This window comes from Merops nubicus, unplaced genomic scaffold, assembly GCF_000691845.1.
Source record: "Merops nubicus isolate BGI_N331 unplaced genomic scaffold, ASM69184v1 scaffold5484, whole genome shotgun sequence".
NCBI classification, from domain to species: Eukaryota; Metazoa; Chordata; class Aves; order Coraciiformes; family Meropidae; genus Merops; species Merops nubicus.
The window spans coordinates 52,058-64,730 of NW_008603491.1; the positions used below are offsets into that span (position 1 = coordinate 52,058).

Consider the following 12,673-nt stretch of genomic DNA (forward strand, 5'->3'; position numbering starts at 1 on the left):
AGCTTTGAAGTTCTTCTTTTCATCTGTTGTTTTGAGTGTCCTACAAGGAACCAGCTGTGGTTGGTTTGTGTTTTTCCTGTTTATCAGATCAATTTAGCTGTGCATGAACTAAATCAGCATCAGTCTGCACATTGGGCTGTTGAAGATGTGCCACTTACCATGGTGATAAGTGGTTGATGAGTCAATATGAGATTTGTGAAGACCTGAGACATTTGTGAACAGCAGGGCAGGTCTGCATCCTCCCCAAGCCTGGCAGAATTGTAGAGGAGAGGTTCTCTGCATCCCTTGCTCGTGGCTTGGTCAAGTGCTAAGCTCAAGATGTGAGATTGTTGGGCAGCTGTGAGTCCAGGGTCTGGCTGCATCTGCGAGTGGTGTTGCTTTGGGAAAAGGAAATTCCCCAATCCTCTGTGTGCTGCTTCTGTGTATGACTGAAATGAAAAGTTCTGTGTGAAAAAAGCAACTTTTGTATTAATTGCAGGAGTATTCTCATGATTTATGATATTGTTTCCTTACTGCTTTTGCAAGTGTGATTAGCATGTTCGGATAATCCCTTTTTGATTATGGGATAAGAGTTTATTCTATTGGCTTATAGAAATACAGGATTTGTAAACATATAGCTCTCTACCTCCACTCATCTCAAGATTTTATAGGTCTTTGTTATAAACACAATTGACAGTATCTCCAGCTTATAGACAGGGAAATGGAAGAGAGAAATACATGAAGTGCCTTGCCCAGGTTGATCAAACTGGCTGCAGGCAGGGTCAGCAAAAGAGCACAAACCCTCCAGAGTTCTGGATCTGTTTCTCCAGCTGCTCTTGTTGTGTTTTGAATAGATGTGGTTTAGTTCTGCACTGTGGCCACGTCCCATGGACATGTCAAGAGAGAAGCAACCAAACCAGGGCTGGGGATCCTGCCCCTGGCTGAATTGCTCTGCAGTTTTGGGTTTAAGGTCCTCTGAGAGTGGTTGTGGAGAAAAATTGTCCTTGCTGTTTTATCAGTATTTTATGATCCTGAACCTCTGAACTCAGGATCTTTAAGCAAGAAGTTTCCTGTTTGCAGTGACTAAAAGTATTTAAAAAGTCACTGAGTTATAAGCAGGCTTAGATTTAAGAAAATGCAAGAAATGGCTGAATATAACAATTACTTGCAATGGCTGAATATAACAATTACTTGCCACAATAGAAGTCTTTTTTAGATTCAGGTTTTCAAAAGCTAAATTATTTCAAGGAAACAGCAGGAGGAGCTGAACGAAGAAGGAGGGAGGGGAAAAGTGGGACAGAAATAAAGTACAGGAAAAAAAAATACACTAGCCAAATACACCTTATTGCTTTTGTTTCCATTTCTAAAAGGAGTTATGAAACAATAATGTATCTTGAAGAGGAAAAAATATTTCAAAACTATTATGTTTTGAGTGGGAAGTGTCTCTGGTTTGACTCAGATTCTCATCTCCCAGTGCCCAGCTCTGGTGCCAGGTGTGTTATCTAACAGGCACTTTTCAGCATTAATTTTCATGCCAGAAGCAGCAGAATGCTGCAAATCCTTCTGAGCCCAGTGATACTGAGTTCTCCTGGTGTTGTCCCAGGAGACCAGAGAAAGGACTTTCCATAATTTTGCCTGATGGTCTCTTTATCTCTTTACAGACAGTGTCTGTGCAGAATGAGGTACCTTTAGGCTGTCTGAGCCACCCAGCAATGCCGTGGAATATGTCTGAGAAGATGGAAATTCATCTTTTTGTAGTCAGAAGTGGGGTGGGGTGAGGGATAAGATAACGCATGAATAATTCTGTGGTTCTGTGAGATATTAACATGCAGAAAATTGCTGAAAATCTTTCCCTTGCTGCAGACTGGGTCACAGTCTGTGCACTTAGGATGCCTTTCTCAGTTCATACCAGTGCATGCTGTAAAACAGGCATCAAGTAACTTCTGTATTTAATGGTTGTGATAGAAAAAAGATGCTCCAGGCTGGGTTGCTGTGTCTCCCTTTCTAGCTGTACAAGCCCAGGTAAGTAGCAGTTACCCTGTCTCAGTCTGCCTTTTAAAAGGACAAGGTACAAATCAGCAATTAAGAGGAGTTTAAAAAGTGGCAAATTGTTGGTTTCTAAAGGAATTGTCCTGACCTTTTCACACCTTTTTTTATGGGTGAGAAGTCTCGGCCCTGGTTCCCTTTACTCACCATCTCTTTGTTGTGGCTCTGCAGTGAGGGAGTTGTGCACACAAGCCAGGAATCCAGCTCCAGGTCTGCAAAGGGCTTCCTCACCTTCAGCTGGAGCAGTGGTGGAGCTGGGCAGAGAAATGGGTTTCCTGGTTCCTTGCACACACTCTTCCAGTTAAGCCCAAGCTACCACTGAGCAGTGTAATTAACTGAGGCTTTAAGTTCTCCTGGATCACCCGTGTTCCCTTGGTCCTGTCACCTCTGTACCTTCAGCCCAGCCCAGCGTGGAGGAAGAGTTCCTAGGTTTGGGTTTGGTTAGTTTTTTTTTCTTTTTCCCAGAATAAATGCTGAGTATTGAAGGTTAATGAAGTTTCTCAGGCAGTGGCAGGCCTCTAGAATATCTGTTCCTGAGGGATTAGTTGTATAACATTCACAGCAGAGGCTCTGGGTAGTACAGTATTCAAGCAGTGTGTGACTTCAGGATTGGGTTTTTTTTTTTTCAAATATATGAAATGGAGATGATACAGGATCTATTTTGAATTAAATTAGGGAAGTGCAACTTAATCCTTCCATTTAAGACTAGCAAACCTCAGCCTCCCCTACACATTAATAACCGAGGCAGCTGAGTCAAGAAACTCCTCTCTGAATTTTTCCACTCATAGGGAAAATAACAGAGTTTTTAACCATTTGAGAAACCTTAAAAAAAAAAATAATAGCTGAAATTTTGCTTTTAATAACACTTATTCAGCCTTCAGGAGATCAGGTTTTATGTTTGGAAAAGACACACACACACAGAGCACCTATTGGAGCAGCTGAAATTCTGCTGGGCAGCTGAGCTGGTAACTGGTGCAGGGGATTTGTGCTGGGAATATCAGGACCCTCCCCCTGGTTCCAGTATGGGCTATTTCAGGGGGGTCCAACACTAAACCTCCCTTTTTTTGGAAACTGGTTTGTGGCTTTCGTCTGGAATATTTTGAAATTATTTTTGAGTCTAACTTGCTGCAGCATTTGTGAGCCTTTGTACACATACTTTGGAGTTTAGGATTCTTAAGGCTGCAGAAGGAGTGAGACTTTTCACTTATTTAATATAACAATTTATAAATTGCATTCCCAGGAACGTGTAGGTTGTTCCAAAAGCAGAATGTGACTTTGGCATGGAATTTTATCTAATTAATGCATTTTTCACCAGTGACCATATTCTTTATCATATTTCTTACATCTCATATAGCCAATCTTACCACATTCTCACTGATTCCATGCCCTGTATAAGACCCATTTCCACCTCATTTAAGATATTAACCTGGTCACGAGGTTCCCTCCAAGAAGGGAGATCACTTGTTCTGCTCTTGGCATGGAATATTATCTAATTAATGCATTTTTCACTGGTGACCGTTCTCTTTATCATATTTCTTACATGTCTCATACTGCCAATCCTACCACATTCTCACTGATTCCATGCCCTGTATAAGACCCATTTCCACCTCATTTAAGATATTAACCTGGTCACGAGGTTCCCTCCAAGAAAGGAGATCACTTGTTCTGCTCTTGGTAAGCAGCCCCAAGCTCTGGATGCGTGAAAAGCAATTTTGTGAATGTATCTGCTGCCTTCCCTCTGTAGTGTTCTAAGTTTTGTGAAACAAGGAGGAGATTTACACTCTCCTGTTTTATTTGATGTTGTGTGTCATTCCACCAGAATTAACTACTAATAATAATGGAAAAGGGAGGGAATAATGGACTCAGCAGTCCCATGGGAAGACAGTAGCACGTGTGCTTCCTGCTGCTCTTCCAGGAGTCTACCCCAGATAAAGTTAATCCTCTTGGTTTTCCTTTGTTGTAGGTTCCCCCTTGGTCCTCCCCACTTCCATCCCAACCCCGCGGTGTGGCAGTCCCACCTCCCTAACAAACCAGCCTCTCTCTGTGTCTTGTAGATCGATGAAATGCAGTGGGGCAGAGGAGTGCGCCAGGTCCCGGCCTCGGTCTGCAGCCTGCCCTGCAAGCCTGGGGAGAGGAAGAAGATGGTGAAGGGGATGCCCTGCTGCTGGCACTGCGAGCTCTGCGACGGGTACCAGTACCAGGCCGACGAGGTGACGTGTCTGCTCTGCTCCTACAACGAGCGGCCCAACGAGAACCGCACGGGCTGCCGCTCCATCCCCATCGTCAAGCTGGAGTGGCACTCGCCCTGGGCCGTCATCCCCGTCTTCTTGGCCATGCTGGGCATCATCGCCACCATCTTCGTCATGGCGACCTTCATCAGGTACAACGACACCCCCATCGTCCGGGCGTCGGGGCGGGAGCTCAGCTACGTCCTGCTCACGGGGATCTTCCTCTGCTACATCATCACCTTCCTGATGATCGCCAAGCCCAACGTCGCCGTCTGCTCCTTCCGGCGGATCTTCCTGGGCCTGGGGATGTGCATCAGCTACGCCGCCCTGCTGACCAAAACCAACCGCATCTACCGCATCTTCGAGCAGGGCAAAAAGTCCGTGACTGCCCCCAGGCTCATCAGCCCCACCTCCCAGCTGGCCATCACCTCCAGCTTGATATCCGTTCAGCTTCTAGGTGTCTTTATTTGGTTTGCGGTGGACCCGCCCAACATCATCATAGATTATGATGAGCAGAAAACTATGAACCCTGATCAAGCCAGAGGAGTTCTCAAATGTGACATTACGGATCTACAAATCATTTGTTCCTTGGGTTATAGCATTCTTCTCATGGTTACGTGTACTGTGTACGCCATCAAGACTCGGGGGGTCCCAGAGAATTTTAATGAAGCTAAACCCATTGGATTCACTATGTACACTACCTGTATAGTATGGCTTGCCTTCATTCCAATATTTTTTGGCACTGCCCAGTCAGCCGAGAAGGTAGGTGGAAATGAACAGAGGTGCATCTCATGTGGCAGGGTTCACTGCAGTCCCACGCTGCTGACGCTCAGCTTCACGTAGACTTTGAGATGAGCTACCCAGCTAGCTCAGTACCGAGGCACGTGCAATACAGAGCACTATTTTCCTTCTCCCTTTAGCTGGTGGGCTATTCGTCTGAGAATCTGGCAAGTGATCAATAGCAATCATATTAGCCATTAGCTTTATTGTTGCATCCGTTTCAGTTGTATCTTTCCGGTAGAATAAGTGGGAATTAGCTGTCACCTTGTCCAGAAAGAGGCATCTCTTACCAAAATCACTTTGAATATAGGATGTAAGCAAAAAACGGACAGACAGGCAGATTTCTGCGTTTCTGGAGCTCATCAGGGAGGGCAGTGGGCAGTCTGGGGAGTGCTGTGCTTCACAAAGAGCAGCCTCAGGGCACATTTACACCACAGGGTGAATTGTCCTGAGCTTCAGTGTTGAGACTAGACTAGCACTACATTTTACACGGGTTGTTTTTAAACTGGCCCAGCTAGACTGAGCCTATGGCACATGGCAAAGGTGTAGTCAGGGTCCTGGAGGGAATGCCAGGTTGCTTCTCTTCATAAGTGAGCTCCACTTATGTTCATACACCAGAATTGAGTCCAAAATGTTACACTCGGGTGACTAAAGAAAAAGCATCTGAGCATTAGGATCTGATGCATTAGTTGGATTGTCATAAAAAGGAATTATTGCAAAGCAGCATCAGACTCACCCTCACCTCCAGTGCTCTCCCACGGGGCTTGCATGGACTCAGTGGTACTGTCAGTTATCCCCACTTAGAACCCAGGATTCCCTCTGCAGGAAAGAGCTTTGGCTTCTTGCTCCTTTTTTTCCACCTCTAGCTTCATTTAACAATTCTTCTTTAACACAAGACTTGGGCAGGCTCACCACTGGGGATGGAATTGTTGCATTTTTAGATGAGTGAGCAGATTTCGTCTCACGGCTAGCACATCTCATTTTGTGCCAGGCTTCTAATTTCCAAATTTGCAGTTGTTAAACTTAGAAAATTATAATTGCAGGAAGACAGCAGCGTCGTCTGGGCAGGTCCAAGCTTTGGCTACAAGTCTCTTCCACAGGAAGGTGCCTGCACCAGAGGTTTGTTCTTTGGGATTCAGGACACTGGTTGTGCAGAGATTTGCAATATTTTTGGCCTTGGTTTGCTGGGGGTAGGGGGCTCACCCAGCAGGAGCAGAGCTTATAGAGGTCTCCACCTATGGTCTCACCTCTTCAGTGGGCATTACAGGCATTGTGTCCCCAGAGGTAATTAATTTCAGCTAGAAAGGAGATCTGCCAAGTCCTACGAATGCTTCCAACACCTCTGCTCTCCCTGTCGAACGAGAGATAAGGAGCAGCATAAGCAGCTTTAAACACAGCCAGGGCTCTCTGTACCCTTGGTCTGATGCAGGGAGTGCAGCTCAGCGTTGGTGCTCCCTGCCTGGGAGTGTTGTAGCCCTGCAGGTGACCAAGATGAAGTGCTTTAAATTGTTGTCTGCAAAGATCTAACCAGGCGATAGAATGACCCAAAGAATTTCAAAGGCTGCTGCCAGCATTCAAAATCAGTTAGCAGCAAAAGCTTTAGGTTCCCATGTAGTCACAGAGATGAATTAACACGTCCCTCTTTGAAAGCAAGAGATCCTTGTAAAAATTCATGTAGGACAGCAGAAGAGATGATGATGAACTAGATCTCTCACAGAGCACAGAAAGGGCACTGGGCAAAGGCAACAGCCCTTTGCTTTGCTGTGCTCCAGCCCAGGGGAAGGTCCCGTGGCACTGCCCAGAGCTGTGGCACCACACCAGGGCAGGCCTTGGGGACAAGGGACTTCAGACTGTCACTGCCCAGAGTCCTCGTGTGCTGCTGGGGCTGGCTGCAGTTCCTTGGACTGAAAGCTGTGATGTCTTGTGCACCAAACTGCCCCGTGTGCTCCTCTCCGTGCAGGGGCTGTGCATGTGTCACGGAGTCACAGAACGGGTTGGCTTGGGAAGGGACCTTTAGAGCTCACCCAGTCCAACCCCCTGCAGGGACAGGGACATCCCCAGCTAGAGCAGGGTGCTCAGAGTTGTGTCCAGCCACCCCTGGGATGGTTGCAGGGATGGGGCAGCGACCACCTCCAGAGCTGCCCCAGCACTTCAGGGGGCAGAGGGGCAGGATCCCCTCCTGCCCTGCTGCCCACGCTGCTGGGGGTGCCCTTAGGTACCATCCTGGGGGTGCCCTGTCCAGCTCCCCCAGTCGGGTGGTGGCTGTTTGACCAGGGTGCTGTGCCACATCCGAGGGCTCTGCCCATGGCTTTGCCCCCTCTGCTCTACACAGAGATGGAGCTGCAGTAGCTTTGCTGCTTTGCTTCCTTGTCTGTCTCTCTCGAGTAGGGGCGAGAGGATTGTACTTTTTGGTGATTGCTAGTGATTTTCTGTCAGATATTTTCTCTGGAAAATATTGTGCTTAAGCTTAGCTGCACAGGTCTTTGCTGAAATGGAAATTGCACCTGCTGAAAATCTCATGCAACACAATCTTTTGAACTGAATAATGTTGTTATATATAAAGTTGTGGTTTTCGTTGTATGGATTTATTTTATTTTATCAATATATACAAGCATAATGTTGTTGGGTAGAAAGGATGTTGAAAATACCTACCTTGTTCAGCGTGGAAAATAACAACCACAACAAAACAAAACAAAAGAGCTCCAAGTAGGCTGTAAGTAATTCATAAAAGGCAAATAATTCAAGCAGTGGCATTTGCAGCAGCCGGGGAGGAGGTGGCATGGTTAGAGGAGGCCAGATATCAGAGTTTGTGCTACAGGGTGGAGATGAAGCGTTAGGGGTGTGGCAGAAGTGGATTCCTGACTTCCTTACAGCTTCCATTTCCTCAGCCCATTTCTTTGTCCACTGTCTAAAAATGTCAGGAAATAGAGTTGGTTCAAGCTGGGAGGGTGAGTTTGGGAACACAGCGTGTCGTTTCCTGGGGGACTGAGGTAGGGTTGTCCTTCCCCAATTTGTTGCTTTGGTTTTGATCCAGTGGGCACAGAGCTGTTGCTCCAGATCTGGGAATCGCTGCTGCTGTTGAGATTTGGGGGGCTGTGATTTGGGGAGGGGTTTTGTGTGTGTGTGTTTGCCTATAACTATTATTACATCTGTTCTGGAATGCTGATGTAACCTTTGAGGGACCAGGTCTGGGGACTGGAATCGTGCCATGGCTTTGTTCAGAAAGTTCTTTTAGTGTGTGTTTGGTAGAGAGCCACTAAACATAGAGAAGAGTCCCTACAGAGGAGACAGGGTCACTCACTGTTCAGCTCTGAGCAGCTCCTAACCATCCAACCCATCTTCTTTTCCAACCAAAATGATTCTGTGCCCATTGGCTGAAGGGCTGGTGGGGTTTTGGGGTGGAGGACAGGGGAGAGTGTCCATCCCCACCTGCTGCCCAGCATGGTCACCAAGCTTTGGAGTGGTCACCAAGGTTTTAAAGTTTGGAGTGGGGCTGTGGGGAGGAGACGCAGCTTTTCCACTCCTGCTGCAATTGTTTTTGACAACAAAACTGTTTTAAATTCTCCGCAGCCGTGTGGGCATCTTATCAGAAACAAAGTGGCCTCCAAGAGCTGGTAAATCAATGAGAGGAGTCGGAGCTCCACGCAGAGTCAATACCAAGTGGCACTTGAAAAGAGCAGACGTTGCTCTGGGAGGTCAGGCGGAGCAGGGCGGGATCAATAACCCAAATTGAGTCAAAATCTGGGAGCAGGGGAGGGGAAGGATGGGAGGGATGCTGCTCCTCCCACCCTGCCAGCACAGCCCTGCTCCAGAGATTAGTAGGTCTGTAGTTCTAGGGTTTTGGATTAGTTGGGATTTGGTTTTTTTTTGTTATTATTATTATTGTTTTCCTTTCATAGATCCTGTAAATAGCAACAACATGGCAGAGCTCTGACACACCTTGGAAGCATCACTTCGTAGGGGGCAATAATACTTTGCTTTTTTTTATTATTAGTCTCTCTCTTAACAGAATTAGTTTTAAAACTTACACCTTTGCAGATTTCCAGAGGCAACACTTCGTGGTAAAAGCAAAGTGCAGGGGAAAAAGCATCTGTGGTTGAATAATAGAGTTCTTCAAATGCTGGTTTGGATTTTCTGTACATAGAAGTCAATTTATTATTAGGAAAACCAACACTTTTTATTGTTTCTTGAGATATTTTTTTTAACTTCTGTTGTGTAATGCAGTTGTATTTGAGATTAAGGCATTGAGATGGAGGCAGGCAGCGTGCAGCAGCTCTGAGCTTCAGCCCTCTCCTCCTCCCTGTGTGCTGGAGTATCACCTAGGAAGGCAGCTGAGATGATAAAAAAGCACATCCCCAATTTAAAGTTTTTGGAAAGAATCCTTTAAAAAAACATTGCACAGGAAGGATGCAATGGGAGACTGGAAATGTGGAATTTGGGTGCATTGGTGGAGTAACAGGGCAGGAGGAATTGCCTGGGGGTTTGTGTTGAGTGCTGTGGTTAGGGTTGGGTTTTTCTTGCCACTCATCTCTTCTTCTAACAGTGTTTGGCTCTATTTATGAAGGACTAGGAGATCAGAAGTTGTTCCCCAATGGTTATGGGGTATTATCATACATACATACACATGCTGCTACTTAAACTGAATTTCCTGAGTCCCTTGAAGGTAATACTGAAAAGTTAGATCACTTTAATCATGGAATCATTAAGGTTGGAAAAGAACTCTAAGATCATCAGGTCCAGCCATCAACCCAACACTAAACCATGTCCTGAAGTGCCATGTCTGCAGGTTTTCCAGCCTCCCCAGGGAGGGAGACTCAGTCTCCACAGGACTGAAGTCCATATCTGTACTCTTTAACTACCTACAGATGTAGTTCTGTATGCTGAATATTCCCCTAAGAGCTAATTTTCTCAAATTATGTCATTGAACTAATATAGAGGGATATGCCATCATTGTATTTTTATGTTTTACAGGGATTTTATTGCCTAGTAGCCATGATTACTTTCATTTAGTAATTGTTAAGACTGAAATAATACACTTCTGGATGTCTACAAGCTAATAATAACTGTCAACACGCTCCTGAAAATAGTCTCAGAGTGGGATTTTTTTCCTTGAATTATTTTCAAGACTTTTTTTCTAGATAAAAAGCTATAACCATGTCCCTGAGTGAGCGATGGTGGTTTCTCAGCCGTTGTGGTCTTCCTGCTTGGAAGCCATACTCACCCTGAAATGAAGAGAAATGGGGAAAAGTTGACCATAGTCTTCATCTCCCATCAGCTTATTCTTGTGTTATTCAGATTGGATGAACCCTTGTAGGTTTTTAATTATCATACAACCACTATGAAATCTGAAGTCCTTAATCCCATCTATTCCCCCACCTTCCTTCTTGTTTCTCTCTGTTTTTAAGGCCCATTTTATTCAAATCAGTGAGCATGGCAAGGCAAGTTTATTTCCAGCAACATTTTTACTTATTGTGTTGAGCATTACATAAATACTATAATTTTGAAGGCACATGAAAGTGGATTCTTATTCAGATTAAATAATGTCACATTAACACGGCAGCACTTCAGTCTGTGTTCTATTTTTTGGTGAAACTAAGTTACCCTTCAATTCTCTGTAACACAAACACAGATTAACCAGGTAGGGGACACATTTATTTTCTCCCCTGGGAAGGCTTGAGATGACAGTTGCTATAGCAACCCTACATATGTGGATTTTGGAGTTATGAGGATTTTCATGCAACATTTGTTGGAGTTCTGTACTGTTGGGTGGTGGAAAAAAACGAAGCTTTGAGGGTCACAAGGAGTGTGACTTTGAATCTGCCATCATTTGGAGCTCATACAAGGACAGTCATGAGTTGTAGTTCTCCTTTAAAGGATTCTAGTGATAGTACCTGCATAGAACTTGTTAACCACAGATGTTAATTTCTCTTACTGGTTTGGTTTCAGCTCACCCATAGCTTCATTATCTCAGGGATCTGCATGTTCAGACACTGAAGTTCTTAATTTTATCCAGCCTCAAGATTGTATCCCTGAGAAAAATATGGAATATAGGGATCTGGCTTTGCAGTTGTCCTGAGCTGAAATACAGCCTGACTTAATTCCAGCTAAAACCCTCCAGGTTGGAGCTGCAAGGTCTGGAGATCCTCCAAGAACTGAGCAGACAATGAGGTCCACTTTTGTGGAGTATTGGGGTGTTCACAGTGATCACATAACATTTCATTTTAATTTAAGGGGAAAATTAAGTGTTCTTTGAAATCTAGAAATGAAATAATTGGTGGATATTTTTTGGTGGTAACCTTTATTACAAAAAGTCATTCTGGTGGCCTATATTTTAGGATATATAAGAGAAGCACTGGAAAAGTAAACACACAAAAACCTTTGTGAATACCTTTAAGTGGCTACAGAGTTTCAGAGTTAATTTCTGAGGAACTAATCAAAAATTTGACATGTAACTTCTTGGTGAAGATCTCAGTAAGATTTATTGTATTACCTCCTACAGTCTGTGCTGGTTTGGGCTGGGGTGGAGTTAATTTTCTTCCCAGTAGCTGGTGTGGGGCTGTGTTTTGGGGCTGTGCTGGAAACACAAGATAGTTCAGTTTGTCTTCTAGGGGAAAGGGATGCTCTGACTGGTCAAAACATAGCAAGAGAGGCTTGTGACACATCACTGCTGCTCATGATTTAACCATGAAGTAGCAAGTCAGTATTTATATAGATATAATAGAACAGTAAGTGCTACAGGAATTTTGAGTTCTAGATTATAGTGGCCTAAACTTGGGCTCCTGGGATTTCTGGATGTACCATACTTGAATACTTCCTACAGCAAAGTGTGGTTGTCACTTCTGTTTGATGTGATGGGAGGTGGCTCAGGGCTTGCAGAGGGAAAGCCACATTAAAGCTTAGACAGAAGAAGTTGTTAAGGTGGTTGATGCTAAAAGGGGTGGGGGATTGATACTGGTGGTGCCCTGCTCTCTGCTCGTGGCAGAGGGGTTGGAACTGGGGGATCCTTGTGGTCCCTTCCAGCCCTGACAGATTCTGTTTTAGCAGGGGACTTAGTTGGCTTAATTGGCTTAATGGTTGGATTTGATGATCTTAAAGGTCTCTTCCAACCTAAAGGATTCTATGATTGAGTGGTCGCTGCTTGGGCTGGTGATCAAAAGGCTGCTGAGACATGAGGTTGTACCTGCTCCCGTGGAGGATGAGTGTGACTTGCATCAGCAGGAGCTGGATCAGTGAAGGCTGTTCAGCACTGAGATTCATGGGGATATGTGTGATGGAACGTAGATTGGCTTGGGGGTGGTGGCTGCCTTTTGAAGAAAGCTGGAAGTGGTTTTACTTTGTGGCTGTGCAGGATGTGCCCCAGGCAACCCCTCTAGGAGAGACAGCCTGGTTCATCATTTCATTGCCTCCTCTCAAGCTTTGAAGGTACCTTCCCATTTGCCATGGGAGAGCTGTGGATGGGAAGTGAAGAGTGTGGGTTTGCACTGCTGGAGATGTGCCAGCCTGCATCCCACTGGAGGGGATGTGCAGGTCCCTGCAGGGCCAGGCTCTGCCTGTCTGTCTGTCTGTGCAGGTACTTGGGGATCTGATCCCCAGCTAAAGGATGGGGGTCAACTGGCTGGGGCCAGACCCTTCCAGTGGTG

The 12,673-nt window shown here is 45.3% G+C and overlaps 1 protein-coding gene across 1 annotated transcript in view; it reads left to right on the plus strand.

The window, feature by feature from the left end:
- The window catches only part of LOC103771378 (metabotropic glutamate receptor 7-like), a gene marked incomplete at both ends in the record, with an annotated part of 78,990 nt that overhangs the window by 40,307 nt on the left and 26,010 nt on the right, over positions 1–12,673 (plus strand). The window contains one exon of the mRNA XM_008938670.1: positions 4,080–5,015. Coding sequence (XP_008936918.1) covers positions 4,080–5,015 — 936 coding nt within the window. The remainder of the gene's footprint in view (positions 1–4,079; positions 5,016–12,673) is intronic.